This window comes from Astyanax mexicanus, chromosome 14 (genome assembly GCF_023375975.1).
Source record: "Astyanax mexicanus isolate ESR-SI-001 chromosome 14, AstMex3_surface, whole genome shotgun sequence".
In the NCBI taxonomy this organism is placed as follows: domain Eukaryota; kingdom Metazoa; phylum Chordata; class Actinopteri; order Characiformes; family Acestrorhamphidae; genus Astyanax; species Astyanax mexicanus.
This window is the reverse complement of record NC_064421.1, coordinates 43,394,401-43,421,559: the sequence shown is the minus strand read 5'-3', so window position 1 is coordinate 43,421,559 and position 27,159 is coordinate 43,394,401. Positions and strand designations below refer to the sequence as shown.

The 27,159-nt window shown below is 38.1% G+C and overlaps 2 protein-coding genes across 2 annotated transcripts in view; both read right to left on the bottom strand.

The window, feature by feature from the left end:
• Positions 1–27,159, bottom strand: part of LOC103022163 (procathepsin L) — a 168,291-nt gene that overhangs the window by 80,234 nt on the left and 60,898 nt on the right. The window lies entirely within an intron of this gene.
• On the bottom strand, positions 707–10,011 carry LOC125781129 (procathepsin L-like). Its single transcript, XM_049464264.1, has 8 exons — positions 9,395–10,011; positions 7,745–7,887; positions 7,442–7,642; positions 6,640–6,828; positions 4,978–5,146; positions 2,253–2,358; positions 1,293–1,394; positions 707–1,050 (listed from the first exon to the last, which is right to left on the bottom strand). Exons 1-7 carry the CDS (start codon positions 9,492–9,494, stop codon positions 1,295–1,297), a joined length of 1,008 nt encoding a protein of 335 aa, XP_049320221.1. The 5' UTR covers positions 9,495–10,011; the 3' UTR covers positions 707–1,050; positions 1,293–1,294.

Genomic DNA, 27,159 nt, shown 5'->3' with positions numbered 1-27,159 from the left:
TTTGCTCTTTTTTATTCCTGATGTTCTTAAACTTCTGCGCTGTGCATCTCCATTTTAGGAAATGCATTTTGCATTTCTATTTTCAGTACTAAAAAGAGCCAAACCTGGTCATGGCAGTCCCACAATGTGCATGAGATGCTCTGTCCGATTCAGTTAAAGACTCTTAAGAGTGTCTGAATATGATTTCCCACACATTTTGTAGAGAAAATATCCTTGATTAGGATCACTTTTAAGTCTCCAAGGGATCTTATCAGGAACTCCTTGGGGAATTCCTGTTTATTTTTTTACCCTTTGGTTTTGTCTCACATTTTTGTCTCTGTCTCACCCAGTATATGAACTGTTTGCCTTTGGTTTCCTCTTAAACTGTTTTACTGGTTGTTTACTGTTTACTGCTTTACTTTATTAAACCTTCAATTTACTTTTTATATCTGCAATCATCTGATCTGTTTGCTAATCTCATTATAATCATCTGATACATTTATCTATGGTAAAATTCAGCTAATTTAATACAAAATTAATGTTTAATCATTGGACAAAAAATAAAGTAATGATTTTAGTTTTGGAACATTTGAGTTCTGGAATCAGTTAAGCTGAACTGTATAACTTGGAGTGTTAGGAAGTAGATTGGGCTGTAGCAGACTGTACTGTGAATGTTGTGTAAAAATGTTTCCAAACGTAGTACAGTAAGAGTATGAAATGGTGTGTGTGTTTATGTGTGTGGCTGATCCTGAAATGTAATCATTGAACAACTTTTTAATGCTGAAAGTTTATTATAGTTAAAGTTTGAAACAACACTTTTACGTGTATTTAAAGAGAGAGGATGTTGGTCTCTGGTGGTCTAGCTAATAACGCCGCTTTCTCTCATCAGCTGATCATAGAGAAAGAATTACGTAAAAGCAGGACATTAAAGAAAAAGGATAGAGTATAATGTAAAATAGCAAGTGCACATTTTTTTTTATATTTTTTGTTGCTGCTGAATGGGACATGATCATTGTGTCAAGACTGAAGCCTCCCACAGATGTTCATCACTGCTTTGGCTTTTTCTTCCATCTGCAGAAAAACATAATTTGAAATAATTACTACTTATAAACTACTACACTAATAACTGCCACATACAGAACAACATTAATATCATTTAATTTTAGTTAAAACATTTAAGGTTACAGACCTGTCTTAAACACACTGTAAGCAACTTCTGATTAAATGTTTTTTGAGTCTTAATCTAATTAATAATCTCACAGATATAAATCTGGCTAATAAAGGTCTTCAGAAGCTTAAGAAAGAAACAATACCTTTAAACAATAGGGAAGACGGGTCTTGTGGCAATGCCGCACTGGTTGCCCTTGTTCCTGGACATCCTAATGTAGCCGTGTTCACCCCACCAAGTTCCCCAGCTGCAACAAAACAGAGCATGTTGAGTTTAGTACAATCAGAACATCTTCTGGGTGGATTCTAATGACCTTTCCAGCTTCCCCTGCTCCCTTAAAAAGGCTCTCAGATGTTACTTTTGTGTAGTATTTGTTTCAGTGAGAGATCAATGACTGTTAGACATTCCTCTATATCACACTGGAAAGCATTCTGCTCAGTGTACAGAGCAGTCTATAGCACATTACTGGACTAGGAGAAGCAGAATGAGAGTTTTTAAAAATTACCCACCATTCAGGAATATTTTGAGCACCTAGTTGTTTCCATATTCACTATTCATGTAAGTCATTTAGCGTTATTTAGTGTTACACTGTTTTAATTAATGTTGTATTAAAGGAGTGAATACAATATACATATATTACCAGTTAAAATACTGCCAGTTAAAAGCACATACCCAGTGTGCTTGATTTCAAATTACACCATGAACACTAAAAGAGTAGTAACATGACCGCTCGCTTACCCATATCAAGCACATGATCTTGGTACAGATTGCATTTTTAGTATATTAGATTGTGTTGGATTATTAGCAGGGGCTTCAGACATATTCCGCCTGCCAAAATGTTATTTTCAGAATCCCACCTCTCACTACTGCTCTTGTTGTTGAAAAGCTCTAAATCTAATCTAATAGAAAGCTTTCCCTGGACAGTAGAGGCAGTTACTCCAACAGAAAACAAGCAATACCCTTGATTTCAGAATAAACAATTAATAAGCAGGTGTTACAAAACTTTTGTCTATATAATGTTATGGAACAATATTGACTGTGATTTGGACACCATCCGTATTTCGTACTTTGTTGATTCTTATGTTCTATGAGTGTGTTGGTTTACCTGTTCTTAACCAGCCAATAACTCCTGCTTCCACTTCTGCCATAGCCAATCAGCAGGACGCCGTGGTTCATGTGATGGTTACTGCAGGTATGATCGTAATACACACCTGAAATCATTCAGGATTCCAAGCATTAGTACATTCAGGTATGAGGTAGTTTGTGTAGGTAGTGCAAAATAAGATTATTTATGGCTTGAAAACAGGCAAATTGACTAACCTAAACTCGACACTAGTTGTAGTAGGAATTATACTGAAACCAAAGTGCAATGCTCTCGACTGTGTGAAATAGAGGATGCTTGCAATGCGCTACTTGAAAGAAATGCAGCTAGCACTGAGCTAACTCCAACACTGTTAAAAGAAATGCAGCTAGCACTGAGCTAACTCCAACACTGTTAAAAGAAATGCAGCTAGCACTGAACTAACTTCAACACTGTTAAAAGAAATGCAGCTAGCACTGAACTAACTCCAACACTGTTAAAAGAAATGCAGCTAGCACTGAACTAACTCCGACACTGTTAAAAGAAATGCAGCTAGCACTGAACTAACTCCAACACTGTTAAAAGAAATGCAGCTAGCACTGAACTAACTCCGACACTGTTAAAAGAAATGCAGCTAGCACTGAACTAACTCCAACACTGTTAAAAGAAATGCAGCTAGCACTGAACTAACTCCGACACTGTTAAAAGAAATGCAGCTAGCACTGAACTAACTCCAACACTGTTAAAAGAAATGCAGCTAGCACTGAACTAACTCCGACACTGTTAAAAGAAATGCAGCTAGCACTGAGCTAACTTCGACACTGTTAAAAGAAATGCAGCTAGCACTGAGCTAACTTCAACACTGTTAAAAGAAATGCAGCTAGCACTGAACTAACTTCAACACTGTTAAAAGAAATGCAGCTAGCACTGAACTAACTCCAACACTGTTAAAAGAAATGCAGCTAGCACTGAACTAACTCCGACACTGTTAAAAGAAATGCAGCTAGCACTGAACTAACTTCAACACTGTTAAAAGAAATGCAGCTAGCACTGAACTAACTCCAACAGTGTTAAAAGAAATGCAGCTAGCACTGAACTAACTCCGACACTGTTAAAAGAAATGCAGCTAGCACTGAGCTAACTTCAACACTGTTAAAAGAAATGCAGCTAGCACTGAACTAACTCCGACACTGTTAAAAGAAATGCAACTAGCACTGAGCTAACTTCGACACTGTTAAAAGAAATGCAGCTAGCACTGAGCTAACTTCAACACTGTTAAAAGAAATGCAGCTAGCACTGAACTAACTCCGACACTGTTAAAAGAAATGCAACTAGCACTGAGCTAACTTCGACACTGTTAAAAGAAATGCAACTAGCACTGAGCTAACTTCGACACTGTTAAAAGAAATGCAGCTAGCACTGAGCTAACTCCAACACTGTTAAAAGAAATGCAGCTAGCACTGAACTAACTCCGACACTGTTAAAAGAAATGCAGCTAGCACTGAGCTAACTTCAACACTGTTAAAAGAAATGCAGCTAGCACTGAACTAACTCCGACAGTTAAAAGAAATGCAGCTAGCACTGAGCTAACTTCAACACTGTTAAAAGAAATGCAGCTAGCACTGAACTAACTCCAACACTGCTAAAAGAAATGCAGCTAGCACTGAGCTAACTTCAACAGTGTTAAAAGAAATGCAGCTAGCACTGAGCTAACTTCAACAGTGTTAAAAGAAATGCAGCTAGCACTGAACTAACTTCAACACTGTTAAAAGAAATGCAGCTAGCACTGAGCTAACTCCGACACTGTTAAAAGAAATGCAGCTAGCACTGAACTAACTCCGACACTGTTAAAAGAAATGCAGCTAGCACTGAACTAACTCCGACACTGTTAAAAGAAATGCAGCTAGCACTGAGCTAACTTCAACACTGTTAAAAGAAATGCAGCTAGCACTGAGCTAACTCCAACACTGTTAAAAGAAATGCAGCTAGCACTGAGCTAACTTCAACACTGCTAAAAGAAATGCAGCTAGCACTCAGCTACCTTCAACACTGTTAAAAGAAATGCAGCTATTACTGAGCTAACTTCAACACTGCTAAAAGAAATGCAGCTAGCACTGAACTAACTCCGACACTGTTAAAAGAAATGCAGCTAGCACTGAACTAACTCCTACAGTGTTAAAAGAAATGCAGCTAGATCTTGCTATTAACATTGCTTTAAACATTCGAATTAATGCTATCAGGTGAAATATAATATAATCACATTCATTACCAGGTTATTATTAATTGTACAGTTCAACTGAGTTTTAGCTGAGGAGAAAATTAATGAATAAATAACTGTCTTAAACTTAGAAACTCCCTGTAATGATCATCAGTCAGTCACATATGCTGTATGTCTCTAACAACACTAGACCAATTTAATATGGCTGCACTTCTATTCACCTAAACATTACAACACAGTTAGTTATAGAAGATGCTCACAAATGCCAGAGGTTATTTTCTGGAGATTTGAGGCTACACAAATATGTCTTAAAGTGTATCTTCACTATTCCTGCTTAAAATGTGAAGCATATATTAACAGATTAGTAGGTTGGATTATTATACTTTTTTTTTCTTCTGTGATTAAATAATTAAATTAAATTTACAAAGCCACATTATGCAAATTATTTTTTTTTTTTCAAATTGATGCAGATTACATACAAATTACCACACTCCTAGTGATAATTAAAAAGAAAGTGTTGCTGCAGCTGACCTGACTTGTAGAGCCTGAAGGAGCGTCTGGAGGCATCTACAGATACTGAAATCGGTCCGATTCTGGCCACAGCATACTTCAGTATTCCCTCATTTCCTCTGGGCAAGCACATCATGCCACGGCAGGTAGCCTTAACCTTCCATGGCTCAAAGTAGCAACTTCTGGACTTCTGATGAAAGACAAGAACAAAAAACAATTTTGGCAAAAAATGTATTTCCAGAGTTTTCTATACTATAAGCCTCATAAGGATCCGTTTAGGAACTCCAAGCCACCAGGGGCCACTAACAACAGACATACACTCATCTCCAAAAATGTGTTGCACGCAGAAGGAATCAACCGACAGGAATAAAATTTGGTGTGTAGTGGCATAGATATCTTATACATAGATGCTGCATTGACTGACGCCGTCTATTGGAGCTGGCGTGCCGGTGTGGCCGCCATATTGGAGGAGGCAATATGAGCTTTCATGCTAAAATACTTTATATCATGCTTTTAAACAAAGACAGACATGTATATGTGTGTGGATTTAAGTGTATATATAAATATAAAATTAATACTATATATTTGATTAATAAATATATATATATATATATATATATATATATATATATATACATGTATATATATATATATATATATATATATATATATATATACATATATATATATGTATTTTACATATGCAAAACATATATATCTAAATAATGAATCTGATATCCTTCCTTCATTCTGGAATGCACTGCAATCTGACCTTTACTTTATGGTGCAATTATTTTTTGAGGATAAGTGTACATAGGTAGTGAACAAAAGAGGGCGCCACTAAAGCATTGCAGTCTTGAACCTGCCTGATTTTAAAGTATGATTTATATATTAAAGCTAAAGTTGCCTAATGCTAAACAGGCAATGAAAGTGAATTATACAAATGATATAATGTGCAATGACTGGCTTTTATTCATTGTTAGGACCTTGTTTATTTATTTTTGTCCAGCTGCAATTCCACACTGTATTTGATCCTCCAAAATGCACATAATGGTAGTTAAGTCTCATCAGTTAGCATCCAAGTCAACATGCTAATGTGGGGTTCTCATAGGTGGAACGTGGGCTGGGTAGGTTCCAGATGGACTATGATCATTTTTTCCAGTGTTAAGTCAAAGACAGAAGCTCATCTGTTGCTGCATAGTTTTGGTGGTCCTACTCTAGTCCTTCTGTAGTGCCCACAGGATGCTGTCCACACGAAGCTTATGGCTGGACAATTCTGGTTGATAGACTATTTTCATTCCAGCAGTGACACAGAGGTGTTTAAAAACTCACGCAGCACTGCTGTGTCTGATCCACTCATGTCAGCACAACACACACTAACACATAACCACCATGCCAGTGTCACTGCAGTGCTGAGAATGACCCACCACCACCCACCCTGTGGTGTCTCTGTGCAGTCCAGATCTTTAAAGAAAGGGGGTGAGCATTATTCAGTTTCCTAATGTAATGGTGGCGGGTGAAACAAATTTTTCCTAATCAGAGCTTTGACCTGACCTCATTGCTCCACAATTGGTGATGCTACAATATGTATATATCATACTTATCATTATCCCAGTACCCTCTATTTGCCAGTAAATGCTGATTTAAAGGGACGTAGAGAAAATTCCACTGGTGTTTTCTTACCCTGGCCCAATAGGGATAGCTGTGTCCTGATTCAAGCCCTTTGTGCATGACGTACCAAAAGGCCCGGATTGCCAAACCGCCATGACAGCCATGGTTTCCATAACTCCCGGAGCAGTCGATCAGCTGCTGCTCACTCAGAGGTATCAGCCTTCTTGTCCTCCGGTACATCTGACCCTCAAGCGCTCCCGTCTGAGAGAGTATTTTATATATACACACAGAAAAAATTTAAAAGCTACATTTAATTTTAAAACCAATAAAGCAAGAGTTAAACTGAATCAGGATGAATAAAGTTTTGATTAAAATGTTTACACTGGAAGATCAGCAATTATTTACTGATGTGTGTATCATATTTTTGTACAAAAATCTACACTGGGATTCAGCACAGCCATCAGGAGGACTTTCCAGCAGTGTTTGGTTAAAAATTCTTAATGATCCTCCTGTCGGCTGTGCTGAATCCCAGTGTAGATTTTTGTACACACTCTTTAAAACAGTTACTGTTCATAGCTAAATGCTGTGACTCAGTTACTGTAAGAAACAGTCTGTCACATTAGTGCTTTTTTCTTCTTTAGTTATTTTACCTTAGTATTGTTCACACAAAGCACATAATTACATTTAAAAGTTTTCATGTATATTTTTACATAAGATGTACACGCACTGTATAAGATGAAGGCCATACATGCTGAGGAGATGTGGGGTAAAGGGCTTTAAACTAGGGCTGTACAATAAATAAAACTAATTTATTGAGTTCAACATCAGTGAGGCAGCATTATTACACCTCACATTTCTGTCTGTAAAAACTCACCGCACTGAAAGCCCAGCCGGATGCACATCTCCTCTGGCTCTTAACTCCTGTCACGTATCCCGCCGTCCTCCAGTCCACACTCGAGGGCAGAGTATCCTCTTCATTCTCTGGCGTAAATGTAGAGGCACAATGGGTGTTGGTCTCGGTTTCGTTCATGGAATCCAGGCTGCCGGTGTACATGTCCTGGAACTCCTGGTCCTCCTGTTAAAAGGGAGGATGGGAAAAGTGTGGTGTGATGAATAGATTAAATAATAAACAGATAAACAAATTGCAGCATTAATGCTTTTCTGTGGGTTTTCTTACCATGTCTGCAAACTCGTTCATTTCGAGTGTGTAGCTTTCCAGGCCCTGCTCAGCCAGCTTGTTGTGCTCCAGAACCAGCTTACGACTGGTCAGCCAGCTCATCTTACGCTGAGACTCTTCTTCCTCAGAACCATAACTCTTACCTGAGACATAGATTTTAATTATTTTATTATTTTATAAATACATATTTGATGTGCTTATTTTATGTGCTGTACGTTTATGTACTGTATACGTATATAGTGCTGGGCGGTATACCAGTTCATACGGTATACCGCAGGGCAATTCTGAACCGGTATGCATTTTTCACATACAGCCATATTGGATACAGGATATTCTGGGCTCTGTACACTCTCAATGTCAGTGGGCCCCTCTCCAGGATTTTCATGGGCCCCTCTCTCTACTCAGGCCCTGGGTAGTCAGGTCCACATTTCCTCCCACTACCACGTCCATGCGAAGTGCCATACTTTAGAACAGCACCACCAAGGAAACACGCTGGGTGTTCAAATACTCTCATTCTAACTCACTGCTCCCAGCTGCACACACACAACCCTCCCCTGCTCACATGCTGAGCTCATGGCCAGACAGTGCTCTGCTCAAGCACCAATCAGAACACTCCAGCAATTAACAAGCACAGGCCACCTGGACCAGAGTTGAGGAGAGGGCAGAAGTGGAAGGATATTAACGGAGAAGTTGTGGATGGTTTATCATTTGTTTATCGTCCATGAGACTGTAAGTGTTTATTAATGTTTTTGGATCTGTTTAGTGGTGTATGGAAAGCTAGTGTTTGCTCTGTCCCTGTGTAGCCTACACCCTACCCTATGCTGTAGCTTGACATGCACCTCGCTGGAAATATAATATATTAACTGGAGGAAGAGGACATTGTAGCAGATTTTAATAGTGTAAGGCATTTAATGGCTTGAACTATTTTTTTAAATATTTAGTTTTGTAAAGGAAGCTGTGTTAAAGTTTTTGGCGTAACTCTTTTTAAGTTCTATTGTTTACATTCTTTAGCTGTTATTCTGCTAATAAAGTTTGATTATCTTATATATTGTTTAATTTTGTGAGACAAAGTAAACCCAATAGTAATGAAAGCCTTAATTAAAGCCTTAGTACTTTATATTATATGTACTCCTAAGAGCAACAATATGTCACAGACCTATATAAAAATAAAAAAAATATATATATATATATATATATATATATATATATATATATATATATATATATATGTACCATGATATACTGTGAAACTGTCAGAATTAAAAAACAATGGGCAAAAAAAAGTTTTTTTTCTATGGAGTTAACTTTTTTAAGTTAACGTGGTTGTTCTCAATATCGTGGATACCAGTATCTTCATTAGTACTTTTCATATTTTAAGGTTAATTTGGCAGTAATCTGCATATATATATATATATATATATATATATATATATATATATATATATATATATATATATTCTGTTAATCTATTGGTTTACAGGGCTTATCCATCTGATCACTAAAACAACATACAAAAGCTGGGTAATGGACTGAGCCATGGGTTAGTGGCTCTACAGAATCCCCTGATTTTGTGGGGCCTGTTTTACTAGTGTCTCCCACAGTAGTTTATGCAGATTTATAAAGATATAATATAGAATATTAAATTCTCACCATGCTCCTGTTTCCAGGATTCAAACTCCTTGTCCTCCTCTGAGACAGTGGCTGCACCAACCACGACCACAAGAGCGGCGACAGCGAGTAACACCCTCATTCTGTACAGAGTAAAAGAATGTGTGGAGGTTATAGGAGGTGGACAGAAAATTTAATTAACTGTAACATCAAAAATATTTTTCTCCCAGTTTGTGTGTATGTGTGTGTGTGTGTTTCAGTACTCACCCGACTGATCTTCTGGAGTCCTGAAGACCTGCCTGTGTGTCTATCACAAAGTGTGCAGGTTTATATAGAATGAAGCTCCGCCCTGTTTATTTCTTAATCACTGTAAACGCCTTTTTGGGGGGGGGCAGGACGATTTTATTTACAACCTTTGCAACCATAGAAGGAGAAAACTGATCAGAACACACCAGCACTTCCATATTTGTCCTACAGAGACGGGTACATCAACGGTGTGGGCGGGGCTGAATAATGCACAAATGTGTAACCTCCCTGAAATCAACTTTTGCAACTTGGGATGTCTGTTTATGACACACCCATCAGTATTCTTTACTGATCTTTACTCAGCAAGCAGAATATCTATGAAACATGTTTATTTAATTATTTTTAGAACTGTAAAGAGTGTTAATTTAAATTGTATTTTTGTGCTGTATTTTTTCTTAATCTTGATTAATTTACACCCTGTTACTTTCCCAAAACTACACACCAGAGTGTCTGTAGCAGATTATGAAATGTTTGCTCTACCACAGAATAAAAAAAAAACTTTATCCTGAGCAAGCTTTATGAACAACAGGAGGGAAACAAGCAGTGATCCTCTGATTATGTGTAAATAATGGAGGCATTTATCCAACTTCCAACATAACAAGATGCTGAATATTGCTGTGCTTGTGGAACCCAAACCCTACTAAATCTAATTTAACTAAACAATATGCTTGCTTGATTGTGGCTGTCCATTGTTTTATATGACAATGACATACGTTATTCCTTTATAATGTTGAGTTTTCTGATGGCAAAAAAGGCCAATCCCAGATCCACATGTTCTATTGCAGATAGTTCATGTGTATTTGGTGTTAGTGTGACTTGCAACCATGGGGAGACTCTCCTGAGCCTTCTTTACTGTGTCTTTTGTTGACTCCTAGCTGTATTTTCCTTGTGTAGTATTTGGGTCCCATCTAGGTAAAGGTGTTTCGACTAAAGAGCCATGTTCTCCAGGTCCCTTGGTTTGATTTTGCACCTTTAAAGCATTGTTTTCAGCTGGTCTTTAAATCACTTCTTCACTTCGCTTCCCTGCAGCCTTTTCTCCTTAGGATTCAACTACTTGACCATGCCAGGATTTGCTAAAGACAGCAGATGTGAAAGTGTTCCAGGGTTTTGATGTTGAGGCTGTTGATAACTCAGGCTTAACAGTTTATTTGCAAGTTTTACCTAATGTATAGGGCAATATTTTTGCAATCCACAAAGCCTTTTACTTCATAATACAAATTATTACTTAATAATAAGTTTGCAAAAATGTTGCACTATATTTTTATGTACATCTCATATATTTCTGGTCATTTATTTTTTTTAGAGAGTTTCTGAGTTTCACTACATGCCTTAACTTAGAAAATATATTTCTCCAGTAAGTAAAATTAAGCTGTTTTTATTGTAAGAAAAAATACGTTACTACTACAGCTGAGTACTACTGCCATTACACATTTCAATAGCAGCTTGTAGTTCATCATTTTCTAATATGGACTCACCAATAGGCAGAGCAGTTAGCCTCTGTGCTTTAGCTAGCTAACGGCCAGCTGCTGAATTTATAAGGTTACTTGCTGGTGAGCTAGCTTGGAAAAATTAGCCATTTGACATTGTAAAAAAAAAAAAAACTACATTTTCAGCTGGTTAGCTAGTTAGTTACCTAATAAAGTCACATTTACTTTGCATTTCCTACAGCATAGCTAGCTAGCCACCAGTTTACATTACATTACATTACATTACAGTTTCATCTTTTAAAAAAGAAAGAAAAGGAGAAATAAACAAACAACGACCACCAGCAAAACAATGATACTTAGTTACCAGTGGGTCAGAATACTCTTAGATTAAAAACAAGTTTAATTATTAAGAAACAATTCATAACACTAATTTAAACTGTGATAGTTTAACTTACAGCTATGTTAGTTAATTAAATTAAAGATTGGTTAGGTCAGGGATGGGCAACTGGCGGCCCTCGTCATCACTCAGTGCGGCCCGCGAATAGATCAAAAATAATTTCATAATTAAAAAAAAAAAACAAAAAAAAAACAACCACGGAAATTGACATTGACATCCAGTCCATTGTGAGCCAGCAGGCCAAACCACAGCTCTCTCATTAGCTTCAATAAATGTTGGGCCTCTGTGGTCTAGTTTTCTGCTATTATTGAATGAGCTATTTGCAATCAGTTTTTAAATCTTTTTTGTTCTTTGTTATAAATGAGTTCAAATGCCTTTTGCACATTTATAAGCAAATGTTTTGTCCTTGTTGCTCTGCTTACACAGAGGAACTACTGTATTTGCAATCAGTTTTTTAAGCAAACTTTTTGTTCTTTGATATGAAGGACTTCCTTTTTGCACTTTTTTTAAGCAAACGGTTTGTCTTTTGCCGTATTAAAATGCATTAATATGCAGAAAATAGTTGTTGATAAATGTTGGTGCTGTAAACATACAGATATAAATTCATATACAATTTGTTCTTATTGAAAATCATTTGTAGCGTTTTTCATATTCAATTATTTGAATGTCATGTGGCCCTCCAATGGTCATGCTGAAAAGAATGTGGCCCTCTCCATCATGGAAGTTGCCCATCCCTGGGTTAGGTAGTTAAATTAAAGCTAGTTTAGTTAGTTAAATTGAAGCTAGGTTATTTAATTACATTGAAGATATGTTTTATAATTAATAAAAAGCTAGGGTACCTAGTTAAATCAAAGCTAGGTTTGTTAGTTAAATGAAAGCTAGGTTAGCTAGTTAAATTATAGCTAGGTTAGTTAGTTAACTTAAGGCTAGGTTATTTAGTTAAATTAAAGCTAGGTTAGCTAGTTAACTTAAGGCTAGGTTATTTAGTTAAATTAAAGCTAGGTTAGCTAGTTCAGCGTTTCTCAACCTTTTTTCTATCACGACACCCTTTAAATATATACAAGATGTCAGGGCACCCCAGTTTACAGGGGTGGGGGGGGGTGCTTGGCGCAGTACTTCAGGTGATTACGGGGGGGGGGGGGGGGTGGTGGGAGGTGGGTTTAGTGTGCTGGCGCAGTACTTCAGGTGAGAACGGGGGGGGGGGGGGGGAGGGGGGGGTGCTGGCGCAGTACTTCAGGTGAGAACGAGGGGTGTTGCTGGCGGAATATGAAATAAAATAGCGCGTTCATCGCGTGGGGGACAAAAACTTTACAGTGTGTCCCAATTTAGGGGCTGCATCCTTCAGAGGCTGTATTCGAAGACAGATTGCGTCACAGCTGCGCAGTAATACACCGCCTCTGTGGGTCGCATCCTTCAGAGTATGCTGCCTGTGAATTGGGACACACCCCGACAGAGCTGACTCTGGAAAGGAAATATGCACGTGAGGCGCAATATTTTGATGGCACCCCCGATGAAGCCAGACGGCACCCCAGGGTGCCGCGGCACCCTGGTTGAGAAACACTGAGCTAGTTAACTTAAGGCTAGGTTATTTAGTTAAATTAAAGCTAGGTTAGCTAGTTAACTAACAGCTAGGTTAGTTAGTTAAATAAAAAATAGTTTAGCTGGTTAACTAACAGCTAGGTTAGATAATTAAATTAAAGCTAGGTTAGGGACTAAAATTAAAGCTACATTAGCTAGAAAACTTACAACTAGGTTAGTTAGTTAAATTAAAGCTATGTTAGCTAGTTAACTTACAGCTATGTTAGTTAATTAAATTAAAGCTAGGTTAGTTAGTTAACTTAAAGCTAGGTTAGGTAGTTATAACTTATAAATTAAAGCTAGGTTATCTAGTTAAATTAAACATGGGTTAACTATTTAGCTTAAAGCTAAATTAGCTAGTTAAATTAAAGGTAGGTTAGCTAATTAAATTAAAACTAGGATAGCTAGTTAAATAAAAGCTAGGTTAGCTAGTTTAATTAAAGCCAGGTTAGCTAATTAAATTAAAGCTAGGTTAGCTAGTTAAATTAAAGCTAGGCTAGCTAATTAAATTAAAGCTAAGTTAGCTATACAAATTAAAGCTAGGTTAGCTATATAAATTAAAGCTAGGTTAGCTAATTAAATTAAAGCTAGGTTATTTAGTTAAATTAGAGCTAGGTTAGCTAATTAAATTAAAGCTAGGTTAGCTATATAAATTAAAGCTAGGTTAGCTAGTTAAATTAAAGCTAGGTTAGCTAATTAAATTAAAGCTAGGTTATTTAGTTAAATTAAAGCTAGGTTAGCTAGTTAAATTAAAGCTAGGTTAGCTAATTAAATTAAAGCTAGGTTAGTTAGTTAAATTAAAGCTAGGTTAGCTAGTTAAATTAAAGCTAGGTTAGCCAGTTAAATTAAAGCTAGGTTAGCCAGTTAAATTAAAGCTAGGTCAGCTAGTTCCCTCGTTTGTTTCTTTGATTATTTTCTCCCGGTTTGTTTGTTAGTTATTATCTATCTAGTTTGTTTAGTTTATGTTCTCTAGTTTCTCTCGTTTGTTTTGGTTTGCTTTTTTTTTTTTTTAATTAAAGCTATGTTAGCTAGTTAAACTAAAGGTAGGTTAGCTAGTTAAATTGAAGCTAGGTTAGTTAGTTAAATTAAAGTTAGGTTAGCTAATTAAATTAAAGCTAGGTAAGCTAGTTAAATCAAAGCTTGGTTAGCTAGTTAAATTAAAGCTAGCTTATTTAGTTAAATTAAAGCTAGGTTAGCTAGTTAAATTAAAGCTAGGTTATTTAGTTAAATTAAAGCTAGGTTAGCTATATAAATTAAAGCTAGGTTAGCTAGTTAAATTAAAGCTAGGTTAGCTAATTAAATTAAAGCTAGGTTATTTAGTTAAATTAGAGCTAGGTTAGCTAATTAAATTAAAGCTAGGTTAGCTATATAAATTAAAGCTAGGTTAGCTAGTTAAATTAAAGCTAGGTTAGCTAATTAAATTAAAGCTAGTTTATTTAGTTAAATGAAAGCTAGGTTAGCTAATTAAATTAAAGCTAGGTTAGTTAGTTAAATTAAAGCTAGGTTAGCTAATTAAATTAAAGCTAGGTTAGCTATATAAATTAAAGCTAGTTTAGCTAGTTAAATTAAAGCTAGATTAGCTAATTAAATTAAAGCTAGGTTATTTAGTTAAATTAAAGCTAGGTTAGCTAGTTAAATTAAAGCTAGGTTAGCTAGTTAAATTAAAGCTAGGTTAGTTAGTTAAATTAAAGCTAGGTTAGCTAATTAAATTAAAGCTAGGTTAGCTAGTTAAATTAAAGCTAGGTTATTTAGTTAAATTAAAGCTAGGTTAGCTAATTAAATTAAAGCTAGGTTAGCCAGTTAAATTAAAGTTAGGTTAGTTAGTTAAACTAAAGCTAGGTTAGCTAGTTAAATTAAAGCTAGGTTAGCTAATTAAATTAAAGCTAGGTTAGCTAGTTAAATTAAAGCTAGGTTAGCCAGTTAAATTAAAGCTAGGTTATTTAGTTAAATTAAAGCTAGGTCAGCTAGTTCCCTCGTTTGTTTCTTTGATTATTTTCTCCCGGGTTGTTTGTTAGTTATTATCTATCTAGTTTGTTTAGTTTATGTTCTCTAGTTTCTCTCGTTTGTTTTGGTTTGCTTTATTATTCCAAGTTCTTTGTTATTTCTTTATTTTTATTATTTATTTATATATATATATATTTATTAAATTATTTATTTCCGCCATAGGCTCTATGGCAGACACACTATGATCATTTCACTTCATTTGAGCTGCTTTACACCAGTGTAATTAATCCAGTTACAAAAAAGAATGCATTGTCTTTTATATCTACAGAACACCAGGGCCCTTTTTAGAATTTTTTTTAATAATTTATTTTTTCCTGCATATTTAGCAGTATGTAGTGATGAAGTGATTATAGTAGAAAACTTTAACATTCATTTTAAAAAGTTGATGATTCATTAAAAAATGCATTCACCTCAATTTTAGACTCGGTCTTTCAAGAAATAACAGGACCTACTCATCACTGTAATCATAGTTAACCAAAATATTCAATCTCAGATCATTACCTTATTTCATAAAAGCTACATCTTTGTCATAACTTAACATCTTCCAGCTACTCAATGAAACGTTTTAATAACACCTTTTTGCAGCCCAACAATGTACTTTTTCCCCTTTAGATAAGGCTGCAGGTCCAGGGCTTCATGAACATAGGGAATTGTGGTAAACTGAGATGCTGGTGTTTGTAGGAATATCGAGACAAAATAACACCTGAAAAAATCTTAAATCACTTGGTATCCTCTCTTCTAAAATCTTTTAAGTGATACAGTATGAGAAGAAAAGTCCACATTATACTATAAATAGGAAATGCTTTACTGTCCCATCAATTTAAAAAAAAAAATGTATAGCAGGTCTGAAATGCAGGAATGGATATTGGATTTTGGATTGTACAAAACATAAAGGGGCAGTTTCCCAGACAGAGATTAAGCCTAGTCCTAGACTAAAATGGCCTTTTAACTCAGACTAAGAGAAATCTGCTTTCTCAGTCATGGCTTAAAATAGGCCTGCATTTAGTGTAATTCTTAATTATCTAATCTGATTTCTTGAAGGTAGATTAGTGCTAATGCAGGAGTAAATTGAGGCTTAAATAAAACCTGACAGGAGGTAGGTTCAACTTCAGATTAAAGTTGTTTGTCAAAGAAGACACATGGATTACTTGGACTATGTCAATTAAGACCAAAGAGTACCACCAGCTAGACATGTTCTTGCTGACAAAAGTGACCCATTTCAACATTTTGATGACATTAGTTTTCGAGATCGTTTCAGAATGTATAAAAAAGATGCCATGGAGATTATTTCACAAATGAATCTCAAGCTTTCATCTGTGACTCAGTGAGGACGGCCTTTACCAGTTTGTCTCCAAGTGCTCATGACTTTGAGGTTCCTGGCATGTGGTACCTTTCATCGAGAAACTGGGGATTTATTTGGTGTCAATAACATAACCAACAGTATGTAAAGTCATTCACAGAGTATGCAGAGCCATTTGTGAACTAAGAGGACAGTACATAAATTTCCCTGATGCTACAATCCAAGTGAACTACAAAGTAAGTTTCTATGAATATGGGCACTTTCCAGGAGTCATAGGCTGCATAGATGGAACCCATGTTCCAATAAAATGCCCATCTACTCTAGATGCTGAGGAATACAGGAACCGTAAAAATTGGTTTTCCATAAATGTCCAAGGTGTATGCACGCCCCAGTTACAGTTTTCAAATATTGTTGCACGTTGGAAAGGTGCTACTCATGATTCCCGTATTTTTCTTAACTCATCTTTGTATGCTCAATTTGAAAGAGGAGAGCACAACGGAATATTTTGTTTACACCATACTTGCATCCAACAACAGCTGAGCAGTGGCGCTACAACCAGGCTCATATGCGCACTAGGGGTCTAGTAGAGCGCATGTTTGGCATTTGGAAGAGTCGTTTTCAGTGCCTTTGAAAAACACTCAGGTTCAAACCAAGAAGATGCTGCATTGTTATCATTGCGACAGCTGTTCTACACAACTACCTGAAACAGCATGGATGCCCTGATCCTCCAGTTGAAGAGGATGACAATCCGGTTGCACCACCATTTACAACAGATGCCAGAGAAGGACTTGCGTACAGAGATGCTTTCGCACTGTGTCACTTTAAGTAGATATTTTCAACATTATCCATTTTCTTTATGTTCTGTTCAAATCATGTACATTTCACATGTAATGACTTAATACAATTTATTTTTAAAGTAAATGTGTACATTTTGTGTGGTGGGTCATAGAAATAATATATCCAACACAACATAATTATTTATTTTATAGATGTATGTACTGCTGTGGCATTTGAGACATTTGAGCATCTCTCTCCTTTATCTTCGTTTCCAGGTCTACTTGCAGGATCTTCATTTTCATTTCATGCTCCTCCTTAAGATCCTTTCCATCATCTGAACTGTCTATATGGTCATCATCTGGTATATTCTCCAAAGGTTGCTGACTCTCCATTATTCCTGTCAGCAACTCATCCACCTGGTCAGGATCTTTATGTGCACGTCCCCCACCTGTCTTAAACCTCTCTCTTCGGGCTTCAGTAGCAGTCTTTTTTAGGCTTATTTTTATATTTTTCCACAACACCTGTATTAAATAACTAATCTCAACTTCAAGTTTCACAAAAGAGAAACATAGTAAAGCCATTTATTCATTCCTGGAGTTGTTGTAATGTTCTTGTAGATGTGTGTTCATTTGCATTGAATTCATTGTAAATTGATTTCCAGGCATTCCTTTTCTTTGATTCTGCAGATGATGTGTGTTGTTTATCTTCAATAACCAGGTATCTTGAAACTATTTGCTTTAACAAAGTTTTCTCATGCTCAGTATAGTTTTTTTATCGAACTCTCTTCTCTGCAGCCATGGTTTTACTTGTATTTGCCTCTGCAGTTCAATGTTGTTTTAGGCATTTCTGGGTCCATTCCATGTTTTATAGGCAACTGTGCCCCAGCTAATTCAGACTAACACAGGTGGGTTTGAATTAAGCTAGATTACTTTAGTTCAGGACTCCATAGTCCAGGTGTTAGTAATCAGTGGTTAATCTGTGTTTCAGAAAGCCCTTTTTAAAGACATGATTAACTATTCCAGATTAAGGCCTAGTCCTAGCTTAAATTAAACCCTGTCTGGGAAACCGCCCCAAAGTGTTACTGTGAATTATTCTTTGAGTAATGTTCAAGACAAACCAATAAAAAGTTATTACGAATTTGCTACAAAGTATTCTTTGAGTTATGCCCTAGACGAACCACTTGAATAACCTTTTTTATGATTATTATAAGAAGAGTCGCTTTTATCAACATGGTTGTTTATAGAATTATGTTTTCTGAATAACCCTGTTGCCATTATTTTAAAGGTCTTGTTTTAAGCATTTGAGACAAACAAGCTTTATTATTTGAAAATCAGCAACACTTGCGGCTCAACACTTCAGAGAATCGTGAAAACACTTGCAAAGTTTCTAAAAAAGGTCCTCCCATGTTATCTGATAGTGTTTGATAGGAAATGTTAACCATTTGAAGCCAAGTGTTATTATTCTGCTATAAGTCCTGCTATTAATACAGAGAGTACTTAAAATGATTTAGTTTCCACAGGGTTCTGTTTAAGGGTCTATGAAGCTGATGTTAATTGAGAGTAGTGCAGTTATGAGCAGAAGAACTGTCCGGTTCAGAACTTCAGAATTTGGTCCACTGTCCAAATTTGTGCTTCTGTTTAGGGGCATCTGATCACCAGGGAGCACTAAGAACCCAGAAGCTCAAACTCTGTCTGAAAATGAATTATTGCTTATTAATTCTAATCATTACTGATCAGTAATTATTGCAAAGAGTTTAAGGGCATTTAGTCCTGAGAGGGTTGTGTTGTTACCAAATGATGTTATTTATTAACACAACCAGGAGGACAGACAGGCCTATCCGACCGTCTGTGAGCTGCAATGAGACTTTACTTAGATACCACTGTAATCAGACTGTGTCTCTCCCCCGAGTTATAAACTCAAAAAAAACTCAAACTGTCTAAATCGAAATAACTTAAACAATTGTATCTAAACTGTAGCACCAGCACTTCAAACCTAAAGATTAGTTTACTTAACATAAATTCTATTAGCTACTTACTTTGAAACTTATATTTTTTACCCCAAGTTAATTAAGGCACCAAGTTTGACCCCTACTTCTGCCGTAATCTGCCCACCCCCTCCCAACACACACCGGTATGTTTTCTGGCTGAGTGATTAGTTGTCCAAAAGCAACGCTCCAGTTCAGACTTCCAGCTCCCATCCAGGCTTTGTTTGGTTTCTCTCTATATATTTCTCTCTCTCTCTCACTCGTTTCTCTGTCAAATAGAGAGCTTTAGGGCAGGAGGTGGTACACTAGGACTCGCTCTGGCACTATTCCACTATCTTATTAATTAATTCCTACATTAACTAATGCAGCACTAATACATAATTCATGAATTTAGCCTAAGAATCTGTTAAAGGGACAGTGTATACTGTAGCGTCCAGCTGGAAGTTGAAAGCTGGACAGAGAAGGCAGTTTTAAGTCGCTTTATTGTCGATTTAGAGCACTGGTTGCTGTTGGCCGCAACCACGCCGAAAAACAACAAAAAGCTTATGCTAACCCGCTAACTCTAGCACATAACATTACTCAGAAGACTCACACTCAAAGGCATCCTCTCTCTCTCTCTCTCTCTCTCTCTCTCTCTCTCTCTCTGTCACACTCACTCTCTCACTCTCACACACACGTTTTCTTCCCTACTCCTCATCCCTGAGGTTTTTATACTCAGCAAATTAAGTTCAAATACAGAAATGCTCACAACCAAGCTGAGACATTTACAGTCCAATTTATCATGTATTCTTTATTCCAGCATTGTAGGTTGATTTTATCTCCCCTCAAACATTCAAGTATATTCTATTATTTTAATTGCCACCACCAATATACATATGCGAAAATACGATAGGGTTATTGCAAATGGTCCACCTTTACAGGTACTCTGCCCTGCACCATCTGTGGGCCATTGGCATCGCTCTCTCCTCTCCTCCTCCCATCCTTCCAGACACCAGCACTGGCAAGAATTGAGTGGCTGCCGCAGGTCATCAGATGGGCACCCTCCCTCTTTGATGTTTGTCAAATTTAAGCCCATGACACATCGGGAGGGCTTGACAGCAGATGCAACGTCCTGAACCTACCGCCGCTGGCCACCCTTCAATCCTATGCCATTGGTCCTTCAACAGCTTGCCCCTGCCACCTCACATCCTGCTGGATCCAAATCCACCGTGATGCCACCTCTGCCTGCTTGATGATGTCACCCACCAGCCGCTTCCTAGTCACAACTTTAATCCCCAATAGCCCAAGTGTCCTCCAAAGTGACTGCCCCGCAAAGCCCCTGCAGCCGACCTCTACTGGGAAATTCCAGGCCTTCCATCCGTTTTGTTGGCTTTCGGGAATGAGGGGCTGATATTTCTTCAGTTTACGCTTTTATGCCTCCTCAATCCTCTCTTCCCAAGGTACAGTCAGCTCTATAAGCACTACCTGTATATTATCTCTAGATCAGAGGACCATATCTGGCCTGAGACTAGTGTGAACAATCTCTTCTGGGAATTTAAGCCACTTCCTCAGGCCTACCATAGGGTCTATGATCTGATGTTAGTTGAGAGTAGTGCAGTTGTGAACAGAATAACTGTCCGGTTCAGAAGTTTAGAATTTATTCGTCTGTTTAGGGACATCTGATGACGAGGAAGGTTTAAGACCCCGAAAGCTCAAACTCTGTCTGAAATGAATTATTGCTTATTAAACATCAAAAAACTAAACAGTTAATCTAAATAACTTAAACAATTGTATCCAGCAGTTATAGTGAAATCATAACTGATCAGAAATTCAATGTGTTGTGCTTCACTGAAACATGGATTAAGCCCAATTAATATTTAGCATTAAATGAAGCGCCTTCTGCAGGTTATAATTATATACAGTACAATCTGAGATTGTTCAGGAGAGGAGGTGGGGTCTGCATACTTTTTCCAAATACCTTAGATATCAAGCAGAAACACTATGATCATTTCCCTTCTTTTGAGCTCCTTTACACCAGTGTAATTAATCCAGTTACAAAAAAGAATGTATTTTCTTTGATTTATATCGACAGAACACCAGGGCCCTATTTAGAATTTTTAAATTATTTATATATATATATATATATATTTTCTGCATATTTAGCAGTATGTAGTGATGAATTGATTATAGTAGGAAACCTTAACATTAATTTTATAAAGTTGATGATTCATTAAAAATGCATTCACCTCAATTTTAAACTCAGTCGGTATTGTTCAAGAAATAACAGGACCTACTCATTACTGTAATCATAGTTAACCAAAATATTATTTTTGCAAACCTTAGCAATCTCAGATCATTAGCTTATTTCATAAAAGCTACTTCTTTGTCATAACTTACAAATATCTTCCTGCTTTCTTTGAGTTATGCCCTAGACAAACCACTTGAATAACCTTTTTTATGATTATTATAAGAAGAGTACCTTTTATCAACATGGTTGTTTATAGAATTATGTTTTCTGAATAACCCTGTTGCCATTATTTTAAAGGTCTTGTTTTAAGCATTTGAGACAAACAAGCTTTATTATTTGAAAATCAGCAACACTTGCTGCTGAACACTTCAGAGAATCGTGAAAACACTTGCAAAGTTTCTAAAGAAGGTCCTCCCATGTTATCTGATAGTGTTTGATAGGAAATGTTAACCATTTGAAGCCAAGTGTTATTATTCTGCTAAGTCCTGATTTTAATACAGAGAGTACTTAAAATTATTTGGTTTCCACAGGGTTCTGTTTTAGGGTCTATGAAGCTGATGTTAATTGAGAGTAGTGCAGTTATGAGCAGAAGAACTGTCCGGTTCAGAACTTCAGAATTTGGGCCTCTGTCCAAATTTGTGCTTCTGTTTAGGGGCATCTGATCACCAGGAAGGTCTAAGAACCCAGAAGCTCAAACTCTGATGTGTCCCCACATTCACAGTGGGCACTTTCTGTGAGACCCCACTTTTGCATCACTGCAACAAAGCGCCCAACTCCTGTTCTCAGGCGGTTAAGGGTTGTCCACTCCCTACGGGTGAGGTGCTGGCCAGGTACATCCGTAGGATCTTTGATGAATTGATGAAGTGTAGATGGTCCTACTGCCTTCCACTGGTCCTTCCACATTGCCTTCACCAAGGAAGCCTTAGAGATGTCAGCTGCTATTGTGCGGAACAGTTCCTGGGCATGTGTGGCAAAGGGCATCGGGACTTGATGTGCATGCGCTGTGAAGTCCAGAGCCGGGACCAGGCCGCAGACAGAGAGGCTTAACCGACCGTCTGCGAGCTGCAAAGAGACGTTACCTAGATACCAATGTATTCAGACTGTGTCTGTCCCCCGAGTCAAACAAAAACATCAAAAAACTAAAACAGTAAATCTAAATAACTTAACTTATATTAAACAATCATATCCAGACTGTAGTACTAACATTTCAAGCCTAAAGATTGGTTTACTTAATATTAGATCTCTAAATTCAAAAGCAGTTCTAGTGAATGAAATGATAACTGATCAGAAATTCGATGTTCTGTGTCTGACAGAAACCTGGATTAGGCCAAATGAATATGTAGCATTAAATGAAGCCACCCCTGCAGGCTATAATTATATACACAAACCGAGATTGTCCGGTAGAGGAGGTGGGGTCTGCATATTTTTCCAAAGTACCTTAGTTAGCAATCAGAAACACTATGAAAATTTTGCTACACTCTGATAATGTTTTATATTCTCTGTTTTACATAAATCCAGTCAAAACTAATTCCATCTCTCTGCCTTCCTCCGAGTTACTGACTGCCCACCTGTCTGACCCGATACCGAGGGATGTTGGACCCTCAGGCTCTCATGTCCTCTGTCTGGCCAGACTGGAAGTTTCTGAAGTCAGCTCTTCTCCACCACCACCACAGATCAGCTGCTCATCATCCATCTTACTCTATAAGCCATTAGTGGAGCTGCTATACACCTGAATATATAAAACATATGTGGATGTATGAAAGACTTTTTAAAATTAATTTAAAAGCCATTTGACCAGTGGTAGGATGGTCCCCCCTTTAATGTGAGTCTTGGTCCTCCCAAGGTTTCTTCCTCCTCCTGCAGCTCTGAGGGAGTTTTTCCTTGCCTCCGCGCTCACTGGGGGTTCTGTATTATGTATATTCTATGTTTAATGTTTTGCCTGATTCTTTGTCCTGTAATCATGTTTCTGTAAAGCTGCTTTGTGCCAACACCAGTTGTAAAAAGCGCTATACAAATAAATTTGATTTGATTTGATTTGAAGTCTCTGTGATGGTTTTGTGGAGGAGGTGGGATTCACTCATTTGTGCGTTCCGAGCCAGAACCAGCATGGTTGCTTCTCTTCTGACCTCTGCTGGGGCAATTCCAGCGAGGACAGGCAGTTGATAGGTTGGAGTGGCTCGTAGGTATCTAGAGATAGTCCTCAGGGCAGTGTTAAGGGCTGCGTCCAGCTTCTTTACATGGGGGCTATGACACCAGACTGGGGCGCAGTACTCAGCGGTGGGGAAAACCAGGGCCTCAGTGGAGATGCTCAGTGTCTTGGTGTCAGCTCCCCACGTAGTGCCAGCGAGGCGCCATATCAGTGCAGCACGAGTGGTGGTTTTTGCCTTGACAAAGCCCAAGTGTTGCTTAAAGCAGGTTCTCCGTGGACTGGAACCAGGATGGCCATTCACCGTACTCCAGGCGGGATCCCGGCGCAGGAAACCTCGAGATCTCATGGACGCCCCAGGTCTCGAGGTAAGCGCTCTAAGGGATCCCGCCAGCCGGAAAAAGACCCCTTTTCTGGGGAGATGAGAGTTCCAGTCACAGTGTTTGTTTCTGTCCCTGTTAATGTCCTCGTCCCTGTTCCCATGTCCAGTCTCATGTCCAGTCTCCATGCCCTGTCCAGTCTCCGTGCCCTGTCCAGTCTCTGTCCCCTGTTCAGTATCCGTCCCCTGTTCAGTTTCAAAGCCCTGTCTCCCGTTCAGTCTCTGTTCCCTGTCCTGTCTCAGTTTCAGTCCTTGGTCTCGTCTCCTTTTTTTCCCCGGCCCCTCCCTGCCGCCAGCCCCAGGAGTTCGTTTTTACGTACCTCGGGAGCTGCACGTTTAGGGGGAGGCTTCTGTCACGTCCAAGCCCTGTCTCATGTCTCTGTGTTTTTCCCCATGTGACTGTGCTCCTCTGTGTCTCTTGTCTGTAGTTTTCCACCACGTGTCTCATTTGTAGCTCCGCCCCTTCCCCAGGTGTCTCCACTTCTAGTGTGTTTCATGTTAGTATAAATAGCCCTCCTCTGCCACTTTGTCTTCGTCGGTCTTTGCACTAACCTTGTTGTTTTGTCTCTCCGTGTTTCTCCGTGTCTCATAGCCCTAGTCATTGCTCCGTGTTTACCTCAGTTTATCTCTTGTGTATGTTTCTAGTTTCTTGTTTATTTCCACGTTTCCCAGTCCTCTGCTTAGTGTTTAGTTTCTAGTCCATTACCTGTATATATATGTATATATATATCCCTGCCTTGTTTAGTTTTGTATTTATTCAGTCCCTTGTTTGTTTCTTTGATTATTTTCTCCCGGTTTGTTTGTTAGTTATTATCTATCTAGTTTGTTTAGTTTATGTTCTCTAGTTTCTCTCGTTTGTTTTGGTTTGCTTTATTATTCTGAGTTCTTTGTTATTTGTTTATTTTTATTATTTATTTATATACATATATATTTATTAAATTATTTATTTTCGCCATAGGCTTTATGGCAGAAACACTATGATCATTTCACTTCTTTTGAGCTGCTTTACACCAGTGTAATTAATCCAGTTACAAAAAAGAATGCATTGTCTTTGATTTATATCTACAGAACACCAGGGCCCTTTCTAGATTTTTTTTTTTTATAATTATTTTTTTCCTGCATATTTAGCAGTATGTAGTGATGAAGTGATTATAGTAGAAAACTTTAACATTCATTTTAAAAAGTTGATGATTCATTAGAAAGTGCATTCACCTCAATTTTAGACTCTGTCTTTCAAGAAATAACAGGACCTACTCATTACTGTAATCATAGTTAACCAAAATATTATTTTTAAAACCTCAGCAATCTCAGATCATTACCTTATTTCATAAAAGCTACTTCTTTGTCATAACTTACATACATCTTCCTGCTACTCAATGAAACGTTTTAATAACACCTTTTTGCAGCCCAACAATGTACTTTTTCCCCTTTAGATAAGGCTGCAGATCCAGGGCTTCATGAATATAGGGAATTGTGGTAAACTGAGATGCTGGTGTTTGTAGGAATATGGAGACAAAATAACACCTGAAAAAATCTTAAATCACTTGGTATCCTCTCTTCCAAAACATCTTTTAAGTGATACAGTATGAGAAGAACAGTCAACATTATACTATAAATAGGAAATGCTTTACTGTCCCATCGATTTTTTAAAATGTATAGCAGGTCTGAAATGCAGGAATGGATATTGGATTTTGGATTGTACAAAACATAAAGTGTTACTGTGAATTATTCTTTGAGTAATGTTCAAGACAAACCAATAAAGAGTTATTACAAATTTGCTACAAAGTATTCTTTGAGTTATGCCCTAGACGAACCACTTGAATAACCTTTTTTATGATTATTATAAGAAGAGTCGCTTTTATCAACATGGTTGTTTATAGAATTATGTTTTCTGAATAACCCTGTTGCCATTATTTTAAAGGTCTTATTTCAAGCATTTGAGACACACAAGCTTTATTATTTGAAAATCAGCAACACTTGCGGCTCAACACTTCAGAGAATCGTGAAAACACTTGCAAAGTTTCTAAAGAAGGTCCTCCCATGTTATCTGATAGTGTTTGATAGCAAATGTTAACCATTTGAAGCCAAGTGTTATTATTCTGCTAAGTCCTGATTTTAATACAGAGAGTACTTAAAATTATTTGGTTTCCACAGGGTTCTGTTTTAGGGTCTATGAAGCTGATGTTAATTGAGAGTAGTGCAGTTATGAGCAGAAGAACTGTCCGGTTCAGAACTTCAGAATTTGGTCCACTGTCCAAATTTGTGCTTCTGTTTAGGGGCATCTGATCACCAGGAAGGTCTAAGAACCCAGAAGCTCAAACTCTGATGTGTCCCCACATTCACAGTGGGCACTTTCTGTGAGACCCCACTTTTGCATCACTGCAACAAAGCGCCCAACTCCTGTTCTCAGGCGGTTAAGGGTTGTCCACTCCCTACGGGTGAGGTGCTGGCCAGGTACATCCGTAGGATCTTTGATGAATTGATGAAGTGTAGATGCTCCTACTGCCTTCCACTGGTCCTTCCACATTGCCTTCACCAAGGAAGCCTTAGAGATGTCAGCTGCTATTGTGCGGAACAGTTCCTGGGCATGTGTGGCAAAAGGGGCATCGGGACTTGATGTGCATGCGCTGTGAAGTCTCTGTGATGGTTTTGTGGAGGAGGTGGGATTCACTCATTTGTGCGTTCCGAGCTAGAACCAGCATGGCTTCTCCTCTTCTGACCTCTGCTGGGGCAATTCCAGCGAGGACAGGCAGTTGATAGGTTGGAGTGGCTCGTAGGTATCCAGAGGTAGTCCTCAGGGCAGTGTTAAGGGCTGCGTCCAGCTTCTTTACATGGGGGCTATGACACCAGACTGGGGCGCAGTACTCAGCGGTGGGGAAAACCAGGGCCTCAGTGGAGATGCTCAGTGTCTTGGTGTCAGCTCCCCACGTAGTGCCAGCGAGGCACCATATCAGTGCAGCACGAGTGGTGGTTTTTGCCTTGACAAAGCCCAAGTGTTGCTTAAAGCAGGTTCTCCGTGGACTGGAACCAGGATGGCCATTCACCGTACTCCAGGCGGGATCCCGGCGCAGGAAACCTCGAGATCTCTTGGACGCCCCAGGTCTCGAGGTAAGCGCTCTAAGGGATCCCGCCAGCCGGAAAAAGACCCCTTTTCTGGGGAGATGACAGTTGGTGCGATGAGAGTTGATGGGATGAGCCTCGGTGCGTCCGAGTACTCAGGGCTCAAGGAGCGGGACCCGTAGGACTTCCTGGGGTGCGAGCCCAGCAGCTCTGAGGAGGAGG